Source organism: Pteropus vampyrus, unplaced genomic scaffold (assembly GCF_000151845.1).
Source record: "Pteropus vampyrus isolate Shadow unplaced genomic scaffold, Pvam_2.0 Scaffold42, whole genome shotgun sequence".
NCBI classification, from domain to species: domain Eukaryota; kingdom Metazoa; phylum Chordata; class Mammalia; order Chiroptera; family Pteropodidae; genus Pteropus; species Pteropus vampyrus.
This window is the reverse complement of record NW_011888823.1, coordinates 7,539,963-7,565,812: the sequence shown is the minus strand read 5'-3', so window position 1 is coordinate 7,565,812 and position 25,850 is coordinate 7,539,963. Positions and strand designations below refer to the sequence as shown.

Here is a 25,850-nt window from a genome sequence, read left to right as displayed (position 1 = left end):
GGTTCCTCTAGTTCAAAGCTTAGCCTTCTGGGTAACATCTTTTCCATCTTGGTACAAGCCTCAGGGGGGTAGCACAAGACCTCAGAGCCTTAGCCTCCAAAGGTAGATATCACCAACAGCAGCCCGTCTCTGATGACAGCTCAGACTTTCTAAGTCCTTCCCCACTCTGCCCAAGCTTTCATTTATTAGAGGAGAGTTGTCTTCTCACCAGTACTTCTTCCTCCAGGTTGTTATCTCAAGCACTGGAGGTCTGTCTTTATTGAATTATTTCCTGAGACAGATGAGTAATGGTTTGGCTATTATTAGTTTAATGTCTTTATTTCGTGTGTGTGTGTGTGTGTGTGTTTGGGAGCGGGAGAATAGATCATTCTCTGGGCTGTGTTGAGCAAAATTATAGGAAATTATCTCTTATTTTATGTTACATTTGAGCCAAAAAAACCCCAAAAAACTCTTGCTACCTAAAACTTGAATATCTATCTGGCCCTCACTTCTATTTCTTTCTCCAAGAATAGAATTGAATACGCAGAAGAAAATTCCCATTCACAGACTAACACATCTTTACTGTCTTTATGTTTAACTCCCAATACTAGACATAAACAAATATTTAAAAATAATTTCAGTACAGGGTTAGGTTACCTTAAAATTAATGATAGAGCATGGCAGGGTAATGAAGACGAATGACTCTGGGGAGAGAGATAGGTAGTGCCTGTGCTCAGATGCTGGGTTTGGTCACATACTAGCTGTGTGGCCTTGATTCAGTTAAGTAGATTCTCTCTCTGCCTGTTTCTCTTCATCTGTAAAAAGGGGCTAACAATTGTACCTACCACATTTGGCCACTGTGAAGGTAAAGTGTTTATAAGAGTTGCTGTCTTAAATGTTAACTATTATCACTATTATTATAATGATAATGTGACACTATTAAATACAGCCATTCTAAATATATTATTTCATTTTGATTTTTTTCAACAACCATGAAAGAATAGATGTTATTCTCATTTTGTAGGTAAGGATACTAAAGCCCAGGAAATTTTGTTTATTTGTATCAGATTATCCAATCAGTATGGGGCAAAGCTAAGCTCAAACTCAAAAATTCTACCTCCAAAACCTTTGGTCTCCATCCTTTATTACACAGTCTTCATGTGCTGATTGTTATAAATGAGGGTTCTTAGAGAAAACTAGTTTATCAAAGACACTTTATTTTCAGATAACGTTTTGACAGGGGACATGTATTCATAGCTGGCCTTAAAGGTCATTGAACTTTAAGGTATGATGCAGGAACTTGAAGGGCACTTTCCATGGAAAACTTAATTTTCCTATATACCTAGAAAAAGAGAGAACAGGGGATAGAACAAGGGATTATCTAAGAGGAAAGTAAGTCTAGTCCGAATGCCATGGTGGATGCTTTGAATTGGCAACGAGAGAGAGGAGTTTGGAAGAAGGAAGCGAAGGGTGGGCAGGAGTGAGAAGGGAGGTTCTCACACTTTATTGCTTCATAATATGGTTTAGGTCACATCATTATTATCATCAGGGATAGAAGATGAAATGGTTTTTAAAAATGAAATAATTTCTGTACAAGAATATGTCATTTTACCCGTTATAGACCCAATACTTTCAATTTACATTTAATTATATTCGTTTCTAAAATCTGACTTTATGACCTAATATGATAAGATGGGCACAATTGTTCTTCGTGTTAGCAGAATCTTATTAAAATACATTGTTAAAACATTCATAATTAGTAAAATGAATGGTCTTTTCTTTATAGCTAATTTACTGAAGGAGTTATTTTTTTAGATATTAGAGCTTATTTTAAAGTGTGCTCTTTTATTCTGTATTTAATAAACCCATCTGTAACATTGAAGATGTTAATTTTCTGATGCCTAAATGCCTCTAATGACATGAAAGAGACATGGTACCTTCACGTACCAGTATGAGCTGGCTGATGTTCTGTTTCATAGAGATGGGACCCATTCTAAGGATGCCATGTTTCTCACACTGTTTCAAAGATGTCCTTATAGAATCTGGGATTTTAAACATCTTGTTCAAGGGTTTGTCCTCCTTCTAGGCTCTGGGCTTAGGAGGGAACCCTCAGGCAGGCTAAGAACCCGGTCTCTGAGTTTCATTTATATTTTTGCCATGGGCTTGCTGGAGAGTCTTTGAAAACAAAGAAGATTTTTTGCCTTCAATGTCAGGAACGTTTCTAGTGTTCTCTCTCCCTTTTTCCCTCTCTTTCTCCCTCTCTGCCTCTCTCCCTCTCTCCCTCCTTTTCCTTTGTCGATTAAGGGATACACCCAAGCCAGGTGAGGATGTGTGGTTGATATGTAACCTTATTGCAGCAACAGTTCTGTATCTCCACTTCTACTGTTAACACCAACATTCTATATATTATTCTATTAACATTGTATTCACTATTCAATTAACATTCTATAAGTTTCTTAGTACATTAATTAATGAATTTTAAAAATCTAAAATCTTATTTCATATGCTGATATGGTAATTGTGTTAAACATGGTAATCCTCCAATTGAAGGAAACAGGGATCCCTGGAGAAATGGCTGATGCTAGGGCTGGAGCAGGGAACATAGATGATGAGCCTGGAGTATGTTATAGTGTCAGAAAGCAAAGGACAAAAACATGCAAAATTTACCTCAGGAGAAGGTATACCACTAATATTTCATCTAAAATTGAGTAAGTGCTTATTTTCTCATATTCTCATCAATATGTGTTTAGCATATTGGCCAATAGGAGAAAAGAAAAATACTATTATTAATTACCATTTCTTTGATTATTGGTGAATTAAACATTTTCTTATGCTTATTATAGGCCGTTTGTAGTTCTTAGTTAATGAAATATCTGAATATGTCCGTTATTTATTTCCTATGTGATTTATAAATGTTTGAGTAAGGATACTAGCTCCCCTGTCTTCCATATACATTGCAGATAATTTTGGCAGTTTTCTATTATTCTTTTAAACTACTTAATGTTCGCCAAAGAAGCTTTTTAAAATTTTATTTTGTCAAATACATCACTTTTCTTATTTCATTGGATTTTTCTTGATATTTTCATAAAAGTAATTTCTCATAAGAATATTATAAAAGTAACCAAAATTTTCTTCTAGTATTTTTATAGCTTTATATTTTACATTTATATCTTTAATGTCTCTAGAATTTATTTTTGCATATATAATATATGGTTATAATCTGGCTCTCTTTTCCTATAGCTAGCAAATCATTTATTTTTCCTTAATCTATACAGACCACATATGTATTCTCAAAATATGTGTTAGATATTAGCACTACTGGCTAGTTTCTAAAATTATGTTTTTATCCATATTTTTGCTTCTTTGGCTAGAAGGCAGATACATTATAACCTTGCACTACCATCATCTCTATACATTTTCTTTATAAACTGTTCTTTAAAAGGTAGGAACTGGCATATATACATCCTGCTTTAAAAGGCCACACTATCTTTCATCTATCTTTTGATATTTTGCTCCTTGAATGAATAGCTAATTTTTTTTCTAATATAAATGGAATTAAAGATTGAATTTCAAATGATTATTTTTGGATTTGTGTCACCAAAGCAATGAAAGCAAGGACAATGTTGATACACTCCAGAGATAATTGCTGTATTAAATTATAGGGATATATTCCATGCTATCTCAACTCTAGTTGTTAAAACTGAATATCTTGTCTGCTTCATAATGATTGTTTAAGAAAGATTGTTCTGGCAAAATGGCTATCATTAAAATATCCAGTGCAAATTTAATTTCCTTTGCTGGATATAAAATTCACCTAAGAAATAGTACATCTTATTTTCTAGGGAGTTATTTTGAGAGAAATAGTACTGAATGGAGAATAAAAACCCTAGTCTCTTATTCTGTAGTTAAATCACACAAATAATCAAACTCTGATATAGAAAAGCAGAGGGATGAAATATATTGAAGGTTAACAATGATTTCATTTAGTTATTTGGTCATTTTTCATTCATATGGAGCCCTATTGTATCACATTACACTTATTGTTCAGGACAGAAAACAAATCTGAACTCACTTGCCTGCATCAGATTATGTATTTTAATATGTTCCATCAAATAACAAGGTCATACAATATGTATTTAGGGCCAGAGCTGGCAAGCTTTAAGATGTGTATCCAGGCTGTCTTTATAATACTACTGTTCACTAACTATGTAACCTTGGACAAATAACTTAACCTCGGTCTTCGGAACTAGTTCATGTTTCACTTATATCCTCTCTCCCTACTACAAAAGGCAGATGTGCCTTTTATTTCTTATATCTTTTATATTTTTTAATTCCTATGTGCTGATAAATTTAGACATCTGAGAACTAACTTAGTCATTCTCAAATTACCAGTTAAATGTAGCTGAAAGTACATTGGACTTAGAGTCATAAGCCCTGAGTTTTAGTCTACTGTCATTTATCGGCTGTTTAATGTTAAGTAAGTCACTTAATCATATTTGCAGCAACTTTTTCATCAGTGATGTGTAGGATGTGAGTAGGACTAAATTGGGCATTTGAAAACAATTTTAGTGTTTTTCAAACTTGATGGAGAAGTGTCCATGACTAGTGGAGGCATTGGGCAGGGAGGAGGTTGACACAAAAGATTAACATTACTTTCTTCTGAAAGCAATCGGATTTATTTGAACCCTATATGTCAAGCAATATTGACATTAGGCATTTAGAAAAATGCTGTAGTACTGTAGCCTTCTGATGCTGTATAATTCAATCTATAATTTAACAAATAAAATTGCTTTTATCTAATTATATTATTGGATTATTTTATTCTTATCATGCTACTAAATGATTTAACGTCTTATTCAATCAAATAGCTTATGAGTTATTTGAGGGTCAGAAATACTGATTGTATTGTATTATTTATTTCTTCATATTACCTACAATTGGCAAATCTTTATCTGAAATGATATTTCTTTCCTAATGCCACTTAATTCCTTTGAAATACCATTCAATTCCTTTTCTTTTATGGGAACATTTGCATTACTCATCACTAGTGGCACTCCTAGACTAAATCTTTTACATTTCTTAGTTTGCAGTCTTTTTGTTCCCATTATAGCATGTAATGCTATGCAAAAATAAAAAACCCTCTTAGTCTTTAAGCATTTTAAGGAAAAATATGAGATTTAGAGTCACATTGCCCATTCCTCTTCTCTTACTAACTTTGAGACCTTGGGTAAATTAATTTCTCTGACCTTCAATTTTATCATCTATAAAATCAGGATTATAACACCCTTCTTTTAAATAGCTTTTATTAAAATTAAATAATACAGTGTCTGCATAGCATTTAGTGAGGTGCTCAGTACCTGGCAAGCCTTCATATTGTTATTATTCATAAAAATCTATATTTTAAAATTGTTCCTCAAAAATATTTTTGTCTATTTTTAAAGCAATGTGTTCTTGCTGAAACAAAATAAGGGTGACTTTAGTGCCCCCAGTGATACCCGAGTCTAACAAGCCTTGACTTATGCTCTTTCAGTGAGCTTTACTTTTGTACTCCAAGCCCAGTCAGGCCCCAACATCAGAGAAATTTGAGTGCTTGAGTTAGGAAAATGCTTGGTAAATCTTGACTTACTTTGCCTTCATATCAAAGTGCTCTCTTTTCCTATGACCTTATGTTATTCTTCATATTGTCTCTCTTCCCACTTTGTGGCTAAGCAGAATGTGCAAGTAGTTTTCATTAGTTAATACAAGTTAGAGCTTGGGCCTCTCTCTGTCATTGTCAGTTCAGATTCTTTGCATTGCTAGTGACAGAAACCCATCTCAAACTACCTTAAGTCAAAACTCATCTCGAAGTAGCTTAGTTTTACCTAAAAGATGGAAGAAAAATCATTGGTTAATGTAATTGAGAATCCCATGTGCCAATTCTGGATTTAGGGATGACTGGATCTGAAGGGTTCAAGAAATACTAATATATTTCCTTTGTCTCTCTTCAGCTCTTTGTGTTTCTCTCTTTGTATCTCCCTGCCTCCCTTTGCTTTTCAATTTACTTCAGTCTTTTGGCTTTTTGACTCAGTTGGGTTTTATTTTCAGATATGCACTAGTAAGAGTTTCTGGCCTTACTAGCACACATCTGAGTTCCATTGCTCACTAAATCTTGCACCAAATTCCCATGGGCTTTCTGGGGCCTTCTTTCAGGTGCTCTGATGCATCATTACTCCTTCTGTGCTTGGGCCTTTGCATATGCCTGAACCCAACTTAAAGTCACCTGCCTTTGAAAGATGGGGTATTGTATCAACTAGACTAATAGGAGATATTCTCCAAATAATGAGTTTTTCTATTATTATTAACATAACATAAAAAATGCACCACAGAAGACATATGGAAGACAGTCTTATCAGAGTGATCACTTTGTAAGGCATGTAAATGTCTAATCACTATGTTGTACACCTGAAACTAATATAGTATGTCAACTATAATTGAAATATAAATTAAAAAAAAAATACACCACAGAAGCTTCCAGGTTAGTGAACTAGAATGCATCCATGTGCCAGGCCTCAAACTCCATGGAACAGGAGCTCCTGGATTTGGGGCTTTGTTCTATGCATCTCTTCATCTGGCAGTTCATTCATATTGAGTATCCCTTGAAATAAATCAGTAATCTAGTTGGTAAAAAAAGAAAAAAAAAAGGAGAAAGGAAAGAGGAAAGAAAGAAAGGAAGAAAGAAGGAAAAAAATACACTGTGTAAAATATTAGACTTTGAGTTTTCTTTTGGAGCGGTTTCTTTGAATTAACGACTTTTAAGGCTCTATTTAATTCCTATTTCCTTCAGATATTAGTACAAGCATCATTTCATGACAGAAAAATCTCCAGTTTCTTTTGTTATTCTCTACCTTGTAGAGGCTAGACTCTTGTTTCTTTTCTTCCTAGAACATTATCCTAGTTTATAATTCTACATGTGTTAGTACCAGTCTTGATTAATGTCTCTCTTCTTCATTGTAAGCTCCAAGAGAGCATGGAATCTATCCCTTTTTGCTCATTAATCTATCTCCAATCTATCATAGTGTCTGGCTTATAATAATAAGTGATATTTTAGTGTATGAATATAAAGAGCTATTAAGTGAAAGAACTAGGATTTATAATCAGATCTAACTCTAAAGCCACTATTCTGCAATGCCTGTATATATTTAGCATATTATAATAATAAATTACCATACTGGCTGTTCAGCACTTGTCCTGGACATTTTCAAAAGCAATATATGAATCCGTAGCTTTTCCAGTTCAGTCAGACTGTTTTCATAATTTGCAATATTAATGAAAATAAAGAGTTGTGAGAGAGATGGTGGGTACAAATGAAGAATTTTGGAGGATTAAACCCTTAAGGGCAGACATAGTGAACATCTGCCAATCAGGGCTGTCTTTGGAAGGCCAGAGGGTGGAAAAAGTCCCTTGGCTCTGGTACTTAAGGGACTCAGGCACCAGGCAGTGAGCGTGGCCCTGATGGCTCACCTTGCTTCTCTCCAGATTAAGCCTCAAAATGGAGTGGGCAAAGTGTCAATGACAGTAAACTGGTTGCACGAGAAGAGTATAAACATATCAGGGAAAACACATAGGCAGATTGTGTGTTGTTTGAAGTTGTATACAAAAACATCTCAGAGGGAAGCAGAGGAGATTCTGTATTAAAAAGTGAGTTGACTGCTGACAGAGTTTAAAATTCACTCTCATTCTTTATTCTTCTTTCCTTTTCTTTTATTCCTATCCCACTATTCCTCTCCCTCCCTCTTACTCTTTCTGTCTCTACTATGACTCCTAAAACTTTAGTATGAAAGCGCTGTATATAGCCAAGAATCCCTACTATACCTTTCTCTGATGGCATGTGGGGAATGTGTAATGACAGCCCTCCAATGAAATTAAGGTCATGGTCGTATTTGCAGTTTTTTCTCTCTTTATTATGTAGATTATAACAGTTTTATATAATTGAAAATACAGAAGAGTTTGCTGTATTAATTTCAATGCTTTGTGTTTTATGTTAAATTGTTGATCTATTATTTTAAGAAAGCAGTATATATTTCATTCTAAAATTCTAACACTTAAACATCTTAAATATTATTTATTTTCTTCAGTTTTTAATATGCATTTACTCTAGTCCATAGAATAATATCAAGATTATATTTTCTTTAATTTTGTCCTTTTGTCCTCTGCAATTTGTAACTTTGATTTTTATATGTTTAAAGATAGGTAATGTGATTGAAGTTGACACTGTATTTGTATTCTTGATGTGCTGCCTTCAGAATTGCTTTGGAGATATGACTTCAAATTACTATCATAGGTTAGATTTACTTCTTCATCTCTGTATTTACTCAATTTTCCCCCAGAATTGAAAATATTTAGTCACCAGGGGAGATAATATGTTGTTTGAGAGTGAGTTTCTGAGCAGCCTGGGGTTTTTATTCACCAGAGATTTCAGTCTGTTGCTGCCTGACATGTAAGGCAGTTTTTTTTTTCATAAGCCTGACTATAGGGCTGAGCCCCTGTTTCACCTTCACTTTGTAATGCGCACCCAAAGCTAAAAATGGGGTGGTCAGATTCTGCATGCCCCTGGGTTTAAATTGTATATCTTAATACCTTGTTTCTTTATTGCCAGATTAGAATGGATGAAATTTTGTAACCCAAGCACAAGTCGCTTCACAAGATTGCATTAAAATAATCTAGCTATAGATTCATTCTATTCTGAAATGTACACATTCTTCCCATACATTAGACACACCTCTTTTAGAAGTTTAATTATATTCTATCTCCATTGGTTTTTTCTGATTCTGTGCTATAAATTTCCAAGGCATTCTAAAGACCTTGAAAACATCTAAAGTTAATTCTAATTTAGTGGAAAAAAGTCACTTTAAAATTTTATTTTAAATCTAGATTTCAAAACCACCTATTTAGCAAATGCCAGATAATGTAGTCTGTTTGTTCAAAATTTGACCTTTTACTCATTTCTCTTATCTCATTAACTAGAGATAAAGTTTTTTCATTAATTAAATTTCCTAAAGAATGTGACAAAATTGATTATTATAATCTACAGCTTTAGCTGAGGAAAAAATATTTTTTTTGCCTAAGGCACTTCATAAATGTTATATATTATATTATTATTCATAATAATATTGTTATAAATGTGAGATTTTCATGTCTCCTATTGCTAGCAGTGTGTTTAGAAGAGTTTGATTTCTATAATTACATACTTCCTTAATCATTCTCTTCTTGTATATTCAAGTGCTCCCTGGAGTCTTTACCTTGTACTCCATTTGTGATCCACAACGTGGAAGAACACACATAATTAACAGCATACACTTTAATCTCAAGCTGTACTAAGAGAAGACCCTATTCAATTTGTGTGGCTGGTGAAAGAATATCAATGACTAACTGGGCAGCAAACTTAGTAGAAGGAAGAAGCAAATGCATTTTCCTGAATGCTTGTGGTTGATTCAGGGAGGGAATGCGTGTTCCCAGATTAAAGTCATAAATGGGTTGGAGCCCAGTAATTATTATTGATGTGTATAAGCCTTTAATCATACCTCCAGTGTCTGAAAGAGCATGCTGGTCCAATACCAGAAAAGAAAAACAAACAAACAAACAAACAACCTCACCATTAGTGGATTAAGATTGGTTCCAGAAAAGTGTGGATTAAAAAAAGAGTCTTCCTTTCAAGTTAAGCCATACTAATTAAGCTTTAAAACAAGAAGTCTTTTGGTCTCTCAACCTGTGACACACACACACACACACACACACACACACACACACACACCATACACAACCAACTACTGTCCCCTATCAAACACTGTAGTCGTGTTTGCCTGCATTTGAAATGTACATAAATATATATGTCCAGTACGTATACCTCTTGTCTGGCTTCTTTTATGTGAAAATATGTTTGTGAGATTTCTCCTTGTTGTATGTAATTACAGTATCGTAGTTTAGTATTTTATTATATAAATAGACTAGAATTTATTTTTCTATTCCACTCTAATGGACATTTTGTTATTTTCTGTTTTGGGCTATTAAACATAATGCTGCTATGTGCATTAAAGATGTCTTTTGGTTCTACCTACGTCTTCTTGTATCTCCTGTAGTTTTGCTTCATAAAAGTAGTTGCTATATTAATTTGTGCATAGATATTAATAACTGCTGTGTCTTGGTTGCGGACCATGGCTTTTGGCATTAAAAAGTTTTCTTTGTGTCACATTTAATTCCTTTTGCTTAGGTTTTACTTTGATATCAGGATCATTGTTCCTGCTTTCTTACTTTTTCATTTGCCTATTATACTTTTGTATATCTCTTTATTTTTAGTTTTCCTAAATCACTTTGTTTTAGATGTGTTCACTGCATATAGCTTATAGGTGCATCTTGCTTGTGATCCAGATTGAAAAACTCTTTTCTGATATGAGAGTTAAACCTATTTATATTTATTGAAATGTGTGTTTCAGCTCTGCCATGGGATTCTGTAATAATGCATATTACATTATATTTGCTATGCTTTCTTCTCTAGGAGATGCATATTTTTCTCTCTCATTAAAGTATTCTTTAGTTTACAGAATTCCCTAAATTATTCTCTGTGTTTAAAATTGTTTTTCTACAGCCCTGATATTTGGAGGACAATTTGGCTGCATTTTAAGTTCTTATTTCATACTTACTTTTACTGAACTTATTTTTTAACATGCTACATCATTTATACCATTTTTTAATTTTTTTTTTTTTAAGAGTGATGCTATGTACTACCTTTCTTTTCTTTGTAAGTTATTTGATCTTTTTGCCTGGGGAACTTGAGGATTTTTTTTTTTTTAGAAGTCTAATAGTTTTACCAGGATATGTCTCAGAGTTGATAATCTGGGTTAATATTTCTCAGTTCTCATTGGGCTTCTTTTAATGTGTACATTCAAGCCTTTTTTAAGTTTTTGTAACATTGTCTTAAATTTTAGTTTTAAATATTATTTATGTTCTATTGTTTTATTTTGCTTCTCTAGAGACTATGATTATGCAAGTGTTACTATTTTTTCTATACCTGTCTTCCATTTCCCTCACATCCTTTGAAAGTTTGTACTACAGTTGACCCTTAAACCACAGGGGTTTGAACTCTGCAGGTGCATTTCTATGCAATTTTAAAAATAACTATTGTAAAGATAATTTCTTTTCCTCGCGATTTTCTTAACATTTTCTCTAGTTTACTTTATTATTAGAATACTGTATATAATGTAACATATAATGTGTTAATCTACTGTTTATATTACTTATACTATAATCTAATAGTAGATAATATAATCTACAATAGACCATTAGTTCAGTTTTTGGGGAGTTAAAAGTTGTAGGTGGATTTTCAACTGGGCAGGTGGTTTGCAGACCTAACTCTCGAATTGTTCAAGGGTCAACTGACTTCCTTTCATTGTCATTCCCTTGGTTGTTTCTCTGACTTTCTTCGGTGCTCCTTAATGTATTTTAATTTGAGCCTTGTGGTTTGTTTTTCATTTCTGAGATAATTTTATCTTTTTCTTCCATTTATTTCTTGATCCTTTGGATTAGTCTTCTAATTCACAAATTATAATCTGTGACTGATTTCTTTATCATGTGCATCCTTTGTGGGTAAGTTTCATCATTTCTCTTGGGTTTTGGTCACAGTGTCTTGAGTTTAATGTGCTTGTTTTGTTTGTTTATTTTGTTTTTGTTTTTGAATACTAATATATATATTTTTTAAGAAATAGAAATCTAATTGAGGCCCAAGAGCAATAGTATCATTTTTCAAAGAGGGTTTATGCTCACATTTTGCAGGCAGCTGTGCTAGAAGCACTATCAATTGCATATCACCTTATTTCAATTAGTGATTTATATGACTCAAACTTTAGCTTTCTTTTTGTAAAGTCAAGTCTATTTCTAGCTCACTCTTGTTTCTCACATTCTCAATCCAAACTCTAGAGTGTTTACCAGAACCCATCCTTTGGCTAGACCTTTTGCTCCAATTTTAGTTTTTCTTGTTTCAGTTTCTTAGCCTCCTCTATTAGAATGGTCTCACAAGAGCCAAAACTTTAGGAGAAAATGGTCTCCAAATCAGGCTTTCCTCAATGGGTGTCTCTCTCCCCTTGGATTTTGAACCCATTATTCTTCATTACATTGGTAAATTCTCTGATGCTTTCAAACACATTTAAAAAAATATATATTTTGACCGTATTTTCCAGTTTTTTTTTCAACTGGAGGCTTGTTTCACATAATCTCATTTATCATTACTGAAATTCTCTTCTGCTTCGAGAAGAAATATTTATAAGCTTAAATTTTTTATTTACATGTAGGATGTACCATCTATTGAATAATTTAAAATAGTATATAATTGTTGAAAAGCATGAAATATTTTTTAAAATTACATTTCTGCCCAGAAATGTCAGTGACTCCAATGTCTTTAAAAGTCCAGAGGTTTTGCCATAGTTTTCTGTCATTCAGCTTTCTAGCCCATCTGGCCTTACTTACTTTTACCCTCTGTTATTTGTTTTCATTTGTGTTTGGGTTTCTCATTTACATACTTTGTATGTCTCTAAAAATACCTGCCATACCAGGTTTTGATTTTCCTAGTCCAAATTCTTTTTCAGGTTAATGCATGTTATTTGCTACCATCTTATTCAAGTGCCATTTTCTACCTGTAAGACTGTGATTCCCTTGAGCTTGAAATTAATTGATTTATATCCCTAGAACACACCTAAATATCGTGTCATGGTAGATCCACATTAGGGACGCTGCTCATTCCCAGTCACCTCACTCTGCTGAAAATTATCTGGTTATAGATAAATGTGCTTTACTCCCTTGTTTGTGCCTGTTAACATTACAGGGACACACAAACATGAATGAAGCAACCATTGCAAAGTGATTAAACTAATGATGACCAGAAGACACATGTTTGAAAAATTGAAACAGATTATTTTGAATTATTGCTGTGTAATTTTTGATTTCGTTATGAACAGATAGTAAATTTGGCATATATGTGCATGGCTAGAAGTCAAATATAGAAGTTGAATCAGAGTCTCTAAAATTTTACTAAAATATAAATGTATAATGGCTTAAAAATCATTTACATAGTGTTACTGTTAGTCACTGTAAATCAGAAGATGCATTTTTAGAGTCACTAAATCTTTAACACATTATCATTCCATAGTGCAAAAATAAATTATACTCTAGCCAGTCTCATGTAGGATTTACCACCTAGTGATTGAATTAGGGAAAGAAAATTCTTAGGTTAAGTCCATGCACAACAATATAAATTATACTTATTTTTATACTATTTCTACTTCAGATGAATATATTGATTTTGTTCTGTGAATGAGGTATGAGCAACACTTTTGGGATGCCAATTGTTCACTAATTAGGCATTATATAGTGTCTATTATGTATAAGATACTATGCTAGAGAGACAAAAGTGAATAATATGCTATACTTGTCCTTTAGTAGCTCATAGTTGAATGAAGGACTATGCAATGACACAATTGCAATATTCTGTAACACGTACAGTTCTCATTAATAACAAGGCTCAAAGAAAGAGATAATATGACACGGCTCTATATTTAGGGAAGCAGTAGAAGATGAAGTTTGAGAGATAGGATGAGGTTATCGCCATGGATGGTCTCATGGAGTTTAAATTTTACCCTGTAGACAATAGGGAGTTTAAATTTTACCCTGTAGACAATAGGGAGTCATTTGATGGTAATATATAGAAGAATGGTATATGATTATATTTGCCTTTTAGTAATGTCATGTTGTGTGGGGGATTCCTTAAGCAGAGAGTCATGTTAGAGGCTGCCGCAACCTCTTGTGGAAAATGATAGAGACCTGTACTAAGAAAGGAGCAAGTAAATAAATGCACAGGGAAAAATGAGTTTGAAAAATGTGGTTCAACAAGAATTAGAATGATGCCGAATTTCAGGCTTGCAAGTGAAAACTAGTGCCATTAATCAAGATCATGAATGCAAAAGGTGAAACTGATTTGGATGAAAGATAAGAAAAAATGCTTTGTGTTAGACAGTGAGGTACGCATGGAACATCTATGTAGAGTTAGGTGAAGCCAGCATATACTTTAGGGCAAATCTCAGGCATGGACAAAGCACTACAGGATTAGATGTAGAATGAATAAAAGAAGAAGGGTTATAGACTGGAGGAGCTCAATGTTTAAGAGGCAGGTCTGTATATGCAGCCTTCTGATGACTAAATTAAATTCAGTGACAATGCCTAGTAAAGCCAGAGAAATTGATGGCTAACATTATATCATCTTGTTATAAATCAGACTTTGATGAATGTTGAAAAATTATTAAAAACTTTGAATTCTTATTAATACATAAAATGTTGATAGTGAGATCTACAAATGATTAAGAGGCAAAGGCATTCTGTTGTGCAAATTTAAAGAGATTGACTTGTTATTTTACCCCAGTGTTATCCAAGAACACTTCAAAAGAATTGATAGACTTTTGGAAAAATTATGGAATCCCTACAGTCAAAGGCAATATTTTACATAAAATAGAGTGTATATAACTTTGCAGGTAGTATGGTATATGGAATTAATTTCAGCCTGACAGTGTATTCAGTCATGCCTAGTTGATACCCAGATCCATAAAAAGAACCTCAGGACAATCCCTACGAAGTGACTGGCATCCCATTTGAGACTTTTCTTAGAAGCTGGATACAAAACAAAACCATGATTGTGTTTGGGGGAGACAACTTGTTACATGGAGTTGTATATAAGGAATCTTATAAAGATTAAAGAAAAATGAATCAGTACATTTTTTATTTTGTGATTAGTTTATGTCAAGTCACTCTAACTCTAATACAAAAAACATTTGAGCTGTTTTGTTCTCTTAAGTCTAGCTATATGGAGAAAATATAATAATAATAATGATAGACAAAATAAAACACTAGGCATATCAATGCAACAATATATGTGAAAGGACTTTGTAAACTTTATACTGTGACAATAATGAGTTTTCACCAGTGGGAAAAATTTTAAATGTGGCTTGGCTTGTTGGGGCTTGTGAATGTGAAAGTAACAGTATTTTCAAAAGTATTCACTCATTCTACTCTTAGGGGTCATAATTCGCTAGCAACAGTTTCCCTTTAGGACCTGCAGTAAGCTCCTTGAGATCAGGGAATATCTCTAATATCCCTGTATTCCCAGTCACTAGCACACCACTTGTAAATTAACACATCTTTCTAAATGAAGTAATAGAAACCATCTGACTGTTCTGTAAATTTCTGCTTTATTTCTGCTCTGTGAGTAAGAGTGAAAAAACTAAGATTAAGAAGGATTCATTTAATATTATTATCCATTCATTTTCTGAACACTCTCAAGAAACTTCAGTTAAACTAATAGTTTAAAATAATCCCAACTAAAAATTTTTAGCAAGTTTAATAAGTTGTAAATCAGGGCTAGGTATAGAAAGTTGGTAATCCATAGATGGATTTTGTTTGGCCCTCCCACTGTTGATATTTCTGAAGTTTAAAAATTATTATATATACATTTGTTACCAATGTTTATAATTCAATATAATTCACCTAAAATGTATATCCTTCTCCTTTCTTCTTTTGAACCATAATGCTCTCTTTTGTTGTCGGAACATGTCTTGTTCACTTTCTCCTTTGAGTCTTTGATCTAGCTTTTCTCTCTGCCTGGAAAGTTTTTCTAAATATTGTTAACTCCATTACTGCCTTCGAGTCTTTATTCAAATGTCGCCTAGCCTTACCCAGACCACTATATGTAAAATTTCCCAACTATTCCCCACAATACACTCTCCCCCTGCTCCATATACTCCAAGCCTCTCTTACTCTGCTCTTTTTCTTTCTTTGCAAAGCAATTTTTGTTTTCTGATATTTTATGTGACTTACTTATTTTTATGTTTTTTTTTTTAATGTCTCCCCAATATATTGTAAGACACATGTGGGACAGGTGTGTTTTTTTGTTGTTGTTGTTTTTGTTTTGTTTTGTTTTTTTTAGTTTGCTTGCTAGTGTGTTTCATTTCAGGCAGTTAGTATAGTACCTAATAAATTAGGCTTATCAATACATATTTGTTGAATGACCCAAGGGAAAACCCAACATTTGACTCAAAGTATTGTCTTTTAACGTTGGGATTACATTCATACTACATTCCCTTTATTGATTGGAACTTAGTGTCAACTGTTAATTTAAGCAAGGCAAACATGGATTTCTCAGCCGCTACAGTCATCACCTTCCCAATTGTCTTCCCAATACTGAGACTTATATGCATTGGAATTTAATCTTAATATTTTCATTTTTTTCTTAGAGTTAAGAGAAAAGTTAATTATATATTTTATTCATGTCTTTGCCAAAAGGGGCAAAATGGGACCAAGAAAGACCAAAAAAATTATATATTTACTAATAAAAGGGGGGCGAATTGATTTCTCTGTACCTGTGAAGTGAAGAATTTATCTATGTATTAAATGTATATCTTTCCTTAAACACAAAGATCTATTTCTCTCCTGTTCACTACTTGTCAACCCACTGGTCAGGTGTGCAAGAAAGGAGTACAGAAGCAGAAAGCTTGTTGTTAGAATGTTATGTTCCTATGGGTGATTGCCTATGTTCCCATGGGCAGTAGTCAGTATTCTCATGGGCGATGGCCAAACAGTAATTTTCAGCTTATATACAATTGATTATTTTTCATGCCACGCAAGCAAGCAGGGTTACACAGGCTAAAATTGGCAGTTAGCGTATGAGCTCATTGTTACAAGTTTCATGATTAACAGAATGTAGTTAGGGTTCCAGAAACTAGGCCTAAGGTATAGACTTCCTTTGTCCAGTTTTGGGTTTTAATTATCCTTTAACCTTTTCATATTTCAGCAGGCTGTCACAAGTTATCTTCCTGTTGCCTCACTTTTGAACGTCTGACTCTGCTATATATAGTCACACCTACATCCTTATTTAAAATGCAAAGAAGGACACTGAAATGTATATTAACAAAAAAGAAGATAAATATTGCAGAAGATCATTTTAATAGCAAGTACCTTAAGTAACTCAGAGTAGAAATTAGTTATTTTACTGTTGAAGCTCATAACATTGTAAGTTACCAAGCCACACACAGATCATCCTCGATGATATTCATAGCCAGTGAAACTTCAGATGGCTGAGATGAAATCACTTGGGGCATAAGCTTGCATTTATATCTGGATATGTGAAGCAAACAGATGCCAATCAGTTGGAGCCAAAATATTAGGCATGTCCCCTTAGCCACCAATGCAAATAACTTAATCTTGTGGTAGCAAAGTTTTATATTTTCTTTGAGGAATGGAAGCTGATAAAAGACCGGTAAGTAGAGAGATAAATAATTATTCATACTTTCTAGCAACAAAACTAATCAGATAATCTTTGACATTTTCTGAGTAATGCCATAACTCAAATGGGTGAAAGTATTAATTGCTGATTTAGTGTATCTGTTGAAAACAGGGCCACCAGTTACAAAAGTTTCTCTATTTTTGACTTTTGCATAAAGTGTTGTCTAGCTCTGTTTCAGTACCTCACACTGACATAAACAGTCTCTTGTTTTGTTATTATGGTGTAGTTTTCTAACGTTCATGTGCTTTCCGCTACCTGTCTCTTTATTTAATTCACCTTCCCTTTGAATGTTTTTGAGTTTGCAACACTTTTATGCGATCATAATAATTTGAAAACAAAAGTTATGATTTATTGTATAGTATTATTTTACATGTAATATATAATCAATACTTTTTTAGATATTTGCATTATTGCATAACAAGCTTTATCAAAATGAAAAATTGGATGACTTAATTTTTTTATTAAATTACAATTATTAATTTAACAACATTAAACTCAGGATAAGATAGCTGAGCTAAGCGTTGCAATTTCAATTACAAAAATGCATGCTTATTCTTCATTTTGGAAGTCTGCCGAGTAGAGAATATATTAGGCAGTGAGTGCAACTAGACAAGTCATCAATTCAGCGATTTCTAGATGGTCAGATATATCTTCAGGAAAATTTAACTTTTGTAAAACTTATTCTTGGTCTCTGTGTCATAGAGATCACACAGTTGTTTAAGTGAAAATCATAGTGAGAGGTATAGTCTAAAAGTCATTGAAATGTCTGTATCTGTCAATTTTAGTTTAAGTTCTACTACATGAGGATAATTAGTAAAGGCTTAGAAATCATTCATTTTCAAATATAAATGCTGGTGGAAAATTACCTTACTTACAAACCTAAATAGATTATGTCCTTTACTGGCAAACATCCAATTCATTGACTTTTGTTATGTTTCAATTAATTGCTTACATTTCTGTGTCAAATAGAATTTTAAAAGATGCTATAATCATTTTCTTACAATAGTGAACTGACCTGTTTTAAAACTGGAGGAGAAACAGGTATAATTAATACCTTGCATAAAGTAATAACTAGATACTATATGAGTGATCCCACAACCTCCTTGAATCCTGCTTGGATTTTGATTAGCATCTGTTTAGGCTCCTGAAGACTACAGAGCCACCAGAGAATGGCTTCCAGAGAAAGTGAAGGATAAGCAATCCAGCTGTGTTTGAAAATGCAAAGATGAATACAAAGTAAAATAAGTAGCATATAGAGTTAGTTACTATTAGTATTCTGACAAACTTTTTTCTAGTTGCACATTTATACATAAACATCTATATATCTATGTAGATATAGATAGGTATAGATATAGAGATAGAGATAGAGATGTATCACACATATGTCCTTTATGTTATGTGGATACTTTTCTATGTTCATAAATATTCATTGTAAATATAATAATAGCTAAATAGATCCCATCACCTGGATGCATGGTGTTCTATAACTCAATTACCAATCCATATTTTTTGGAATTTAGGTGTTTTAAGTACTTCGCTATAATAAATAATGGTCCAGAGATATATTTACATATACATCCTAGCACATTGGTCTGAATATTTTCTTAGAATACATTTTTAAAAATAGACTTACTGATAGAAGGTATTTAGTCATTTTTTAAAATATGTTTGGTACATATGGCCAAATTTCTTTCTAGAATGTTTATATCAATTTACATCACCACTCACAGTATATAAGAGTACCTGTATCAATGTTCCTCATCAATTTTCTCATTTAAAAATATAGTTTATCAATTCACAGATGACTACTGTCTCATTTGTTATTTTAATTGTATTCATTAATTAGTGGTGAGACTGAATCTTTTTTCATGTTCACTGACTACTTTATAGATGACTTGTGTATCCTTAGTCTCTGTATCTTTTTCTTCTAACGAGTTGTTTTTATGATTGATTTAAAAATCTCTGTATGTAATTATATTATTACTTTAACATACCAACATTTTTCTTGCAGTTTGTTGTTTTATAAGTTTAAAAAATATGTAATCAAATGTAATTTTTTTACTTCATGATTTCTTCCTTAATGTTATGATTAAAAAGGGCTTCCATATTTCAAGATCATATAAATCTTTATTTATATGTCCAGTCTGGTTCTTTTATGATTTTTTTTTTTAACACAGAACTCTAATCCATCTGGAATTAATTTGGGAGCAGGATGACAGTAGTCTACCTTTTCTTCTCAAATAGTTAAACCAGTTTTCACAACTTTTATTGAATAATCCATATTGAATCTTCTGGATACTTCAGTTATCGAAAATGTATACTTACGCCTCAAAGGAACCCAACACCCCGGGGACCTCACCAGAGACAAATGCATGCATTAAATATCATACTGAGAGAAAGTATACATCTAGTCATAATTTCCTGTGTTTTTAAATCCAGCAAATTTTTGATCTCTGTTCTATTAGTTTATGGTACAAATATGTAGTTTAGTCTCAAAATATACTTTAAAAATGTAATGAACTTCAGGAGTTTCCAAGTGAGTTTACTGATTTTACATTTTATTCTGTTAATCTTTCTGCTTTAGTCTGTTTTAATATGGGTCAAAGAATGACGCTGATAGCTTTAAGATGCATTAAAACTATTTTGCTCAATATAGTCATATAGAATAGAAACTAAAAATAATTAGATACTTTAGGAGTATTAGATCAGAAATGCTTAACTACATGTGAAAACAGCATTTTGCAAGTATAATCTTTCTCCTCAAAATCTAAGGCCACAATAATGCAAACAAACATAAAGGTCAAGAAATTGAACAAATACATAAGTAAGTAAGGAAAACTTTCCCTGACTCACTTTCATTTTCATACTTAGACTGTGAATGTCAATTAGCTCAATCAAATCTTGCTGATAATGTCAGCTGTCAGTCATTCCTAGGTAGTGATGCATGAAGTTTGTCAGCAGGCAATGGATTACTTGAGTGATGAATGAAATAATGAGGGCACAGGAGCCTGAACAAAATTTTTTCATTTCTGGTCATTTCCTCTTCACATGGAAATTTAAGACAAGGAGACAAAAACAACATTAAAATTTGTTTTAATGTGTTTATTTTATGTAGTGTCTATCTTAAAACATTCATCTGTTAACCTTGTATTTTACAAAACTTAATGTAAATGACCATGATTAATCAACATCATTTCCCAGCTGTGTTGGTCAGTATAAACAGTATTAGCCACTGCAAGTGGTAAGCCCCAAATCCCATGTGCTTTCACAACAAAGGTTTATTCTTAACCTGTGGGTAGTGTGACTCCTCTGTGTGCCTCTCTTTCATTTAGTGACTCAGGGATATGGGCAGCCATCTTGAGCTACACCATCCAGGACATGGTTCTTTAAAGTCATCACAGTAGAGGAAGAGAAATGGCGAACAATATTGGGAGGTTTAAAGGTTAGGACTGGAAGTTGCTTGCATTATTTCTACTCATATCCTGTTCCTAGAACCCAATCACTTTAACTCAATTTAACTGCAGGGAGTCTGGGAAATGTAGAAGAACTCTTAACAGTGTCTGCTACACCTGCAAAACTTGTTTTATTTAGAATAGTCATTTAAATCTAGGTTTTTAACTATATCATATCTAGTTAAACCATAGTTTGAAAATACTAGCTGCAACTTGACAGCATTTAATATATGCAGGGCTAGTTTCCTTACATACATTACTTATTTGAAAACTTAAGTAAAAACAATAGCTACAAATTAGTAAAATATTCAAATGGTAAATAAGGTAGAATGTAAAAAGTAATAGGTTCTCTTCCCTTCAGTCTGATCTACTATAGCCACTGATGACCACTGTTAAGATTTCTCTCTTAATAAAAATGCAATATGTATATGTGTGTTATATATATATATGTGTATATATATATAATATATATATATCATATATATAATATATATATAATATATAATATGTATATGCATTTACCTGTATAGAATTCAGGATAGTAGTCAAAATATTTAACAACTATTATAGCATGGGCACTGACCAATCAGAGTATATGATAGATGTAATCAGAGTATGTGCTAGATATCTGGTGGGAGGAAGGTCATGGGAGTGCCACGAATTACCTTAATTAGGGCACAATAGTGAATAACTCAGGGGCCAAGGGTGGCACCCAAAGAAGAGACCAAGGTAGTAGGGGTAGGAGGAGCGTAGAGGATGTGCTCAGCTGTTTTCCAAGTAGTATGTACATCTTTTGGTATTTTAGCAACCAACCAGAGCACACTGGTGAACTAGAGTTATATCAGCCTTGCATATACCTCATTCTATTTAATGTAGTATACAAGAGTAGTAGTATAATTTAAAAAATCAATATACTGATGCACTATTAGATAGATTATAATATTTAATATAAAAAGCAGATTAAAAATTAATGATAATTTTATCTACTTTATTCTAATAGTTTTATTGCTTATTTCTTTACCTTAACATCTTCTGCATATTTCTACTCTAACTTTTTTCTCATTGATGTGGTTTTTCATTTATGTTGTTCCATCATGAGACTGTGAGTCTTTGGAATGGAAGGAGTGTATTCTCATTATATTTGTGGTCTTATACTACCATGACTGACACATAGTAGACATTTAAGTGTTCAGTAAATACCTGAGTGAATAATTGTGAACTTCAGGTGCTAAATTAGTCTGGGTAATTCTCATGGACATTAGTTCAGTGGAAAACAAAGAACGAGATAGAGAAGCAGACACAAATCAAACGGCATGGATATAGGGTCTGGGAGAAACCTGGGTATCTAAAAGACTCAGTGGGAAGGAGGCCAAATAAATAGTTGGCTTCCCAATCAGGATAGATACAGGAGATGCCTAACTGATATATCACTGAACTAGAGAGAAGGGTACCCATCATGCCTTTCATTCTTTGAATATAAGAAGCAAGACTATATTTAATCCCAACTGGCCAGTGAAACAAGAACTTTTATTAATTTTCCTAGAATAGAGATAGCCATCAGTCAACTTGCTCTGAGACTGAAAATCTAACAAATTATATTATACTAAAGTCTGCTTCAATCAATACCCCTGGAGAATATTAAGTCTGATATTTGATTAAAATAGAATATTTTATAAATAGAGTATGAAGTAACTCATAATGAATTTATTACCTGGTTGAAATTAACACGTGCCACTAGTTGCATCAATAATAAAAATATGCATAGAAATAGCTAACATTTATTAAGGGTTTATTAGATGCCAAGCATATGATGAATGCTTTATAGAGATTATCTCACTTAATCCTCACATATGATTTTGGTTGTGATTTACAGATGGAAAAAATACAGCTTAGAAAGTTTGTTAAACAGCTTGACTAAATTCACATACTAGTATGCAGTGGAGCTGAATCACTAGGGAAAACCAGGATTTTCATTCCTGACTTCTGTTTCATATGAAAAGCTTTAAAAGAAATACCGATGTCAGAGCCTCACCCTCAGAAATGATTACTTAATTGGTCTAGGGTAAGACCCAGTGGTATTGGTATTTTTTAAAAGTTGCCTGGTGATTTCAATGTGTAGTCAGTTGAAAACCATTGATCTATCATAGCATATTATTGAGAGCTTAGCTTTGCCCTCCAATTCTAATGGTTATGTACCTTGAAAGAATTGCTTTAAGATTTATGTTACTTCTTCTGTTCTCTATGCATTTTCCTTATTTATGTATACCATATTTTACCTCACTGATCCAGCATGCCCATTTATTGGCTATTGTCTCCTGCAGTGTTTCAGTATATAGGCTGGGTGATATAAGGGGTCTTATGTTTTGCCTCTGCAAGTACATCTATATTTAGATAAGATTGCTGTTACTAGGCCTTTGCTGCTCTTGTAAATCACCTTTTAAATAGTTGTTCATTTATTATTATATTTTTCTATATTCTTCGAAGCTACACTAAATAGATTGTAGTTGATTAGGTTTTTATTAAACCTAGTTAATTAGGTTTTATTAATGCTTCGCTATATTAGTTTTATACTATGATTGGTGCTTATGGAAATTGTTGTAGATAATACATTTCCGGTTCTAGATATTTTCATATAATCAAAAATTATATAAGACTGGATTCTAATTCATGTTAATATGTTTTCCAACATAATAATCTACTCTCCTTCCATTTCCAACCCAAGCTACATTATTAAAACGAAGTACCATCATAATAGAAAAATGGACAAAAGGCGTAAATATGAAGTTTAGAAAAAATGGAGTATAAAAAGAAATAAGAAATTCAAAAATAGTTTAACCTAATCAAGTAATTCAAGAAATGTAAATGAAATGCAGTTTTATATATGAATCAGCCACAATTTGTCCATAGCATTCTTACCTTACAGTTATAATTTACATGTTTATTATTTTTATTGTCCATGGTCTAATCTTAGCTAGTATGCAAGCTCCACGAGGGAGAGAATTTTGTCTGTCTTGTTTAGTGATATTTTGTAAGAGCTGAAACCAGTGCCTATCATAAAATAGACACCCAATAATAAGCATTAGTCGAATAATACTGAACAAATTATTTAAAATATGAGTGTGTGTGTGTGTGGTGGGGTAAGTCTCATGCCTGCCTATGCACACTATTAAGAAAGATGTGGTGAATTGCACATAGTTCTATATGACTGGCCGGAGTAGAAATCCATATGACATTTCTGAAGAGCAACTTGTGAAGAAGTATCATGTTTTTTTGTTAAATATTTATTTTATTTGAATTATTATTTATTTACACTCCTAGAACTTTGCTTTAAGGATGTAATCAGTGAAGAGCAGACGTATAGACAGAAAACTGTTCATAGCTTTGGTAATCATAAGGGAAACAAAAACGAACATTCAATAAAATATGGCATTTACCATTCTTTCAAAGCAAAGTAAATAATGTGAAAATGCAGTGATACAATATTAAGTGAAAACTGGAGAGTGGATCTCAATAGAGCACAATCTCAATTTTGTATAATCAAGGAAAGATGCAGACAAATGATTAAACTAAAGTAATTACATCTGGATGGTGAGAATAAGACTGCTTTTAATATTTTTCTTTGTGGTATTATGAGATTCATGAAATTTCTATATAAAAATATATTACTTTGGTAATCGAAAAAATACTTTATTTATGAAAACTGGCTTTATCATTTTTCAGCTCTGAGGATATATTAAAGATCCTATTTTAATGTGATCTCCATGAGGGCAAGACTTTTTATTTGCTTTGTTCATTGGTGGATTCCCCATGTCTAGAATAATGTTTGGATAAAGTGCCACTTGTAAATATTTTTTGAATAAATGAATGAGTGCACAAATGAATGCTATGCCTCCCTCTCTAAAGACTGTTTTAAAGCATTAAATGTAAGGGGACTAATTATTTCCTTTTTTTGTGGAGTTGAGCAATTAATCCATCCATCACTGAGTGTTAATTAAGTGTCTATTTATAGCACGTCTTCTTTCCACTGAGGAGAGACTCCTTTCTCATGGACCGAAAAATGATCTTTGATCTCTAGTTAGAGTTTGCTTGGTGAGGAAGGCATTGAGCAGCATAACACAAGTGGATTCTAATATATGTGAGTTAAAATGGTTATGACAGAAATATTTTACCTTCAGTGGTGCCTTTAAATTAGCCCTGTGTCCTCAGATTTAAAAGAAGAAAACCATAATCAATTAGCAAATATTTTCTTACCCAATGAAAAAGTTTTTAGTTTACCGTTATAGAGAACAAATGGAGTATAAGGATGATTGCACGTTTTGTTGACATTATTGTTGGAATGGAAACTTACCAAAAAAAGGATACTTGAATAATAGAAGGAAACACTATATTGTGCTTCACTGTAATTCAATAAGAGTGTTTTCAAATAGTTTTTATTAATAGCATGCAGTTTAGACTTATGCAAATAGACATGTGCCTTATTTAAAATTTTATGTTTTTTTGCATATTTTCTGAAAAATAAAATAGGAAATGAAGGACTTAAGGTCAGTCCTGAGGGAATATAATAGTAATGTTTATGTTGTAATTAAATATTAAATAAGACAATATCAAGTGTACAGTGATTTGGCTATTTTATACACAGCTCTTGCTTTATTTTTTTCTCTAGGATTCAGAATTTCCCACAGATATGAAATCAAATCCAAACCTGTACTTATGTAAAGAAAATAATTGTCCAGCAAAACTTGACTACAAGCTGAACAGCATATTTAGACTTCATGAACTTCCAGTGAGCTGGTAGGATTCTTGATGTTTTATTAATGCCTTTGAGATTTTATTGTCATGTCTAAATTGAGGTGCTCTTGTAGCCATTCGTGGTCATAGTGGATTGCTTTTAGCCTGTTTGCAAATTGCTTATCATAGTAGTGAAAGAATCTGCTTCTAGCTGCTGCAAAAATCTTAAAAATAATTGGTTTAGGCCATTGGTGGCAGTACAGACTGAGTACTCTATTGTGCATATCTATTGTAGAGGTTGCTGTTCTGGCTTAAAATAAAGCACAAATAATTTTTGA

At 32.8% G+C, this 25,850-nt stretch overlaps 1 protein-coding gene across 1 annotated transcript in view; it reads left to right on the top strand.

The window, feature by feature from the left end:
• Positions 1-25,850, top strand: part of SPAG16 (sperm associated antigen 16) — a 755,650-nt gene that overhangs the window by 77,204 nt on the left and 652,596 nt on the right. The window contains exon 10 of the mRNA XM_011358649.2: positions 25,448-25,575. Coding sequence (XP_011356951.1) covers positions 25,448-25,575 — 128 coding nt within the window. The remainder of the gene's footprint in view (positions 1-25,447; positions 25,576-25,850) is intronic.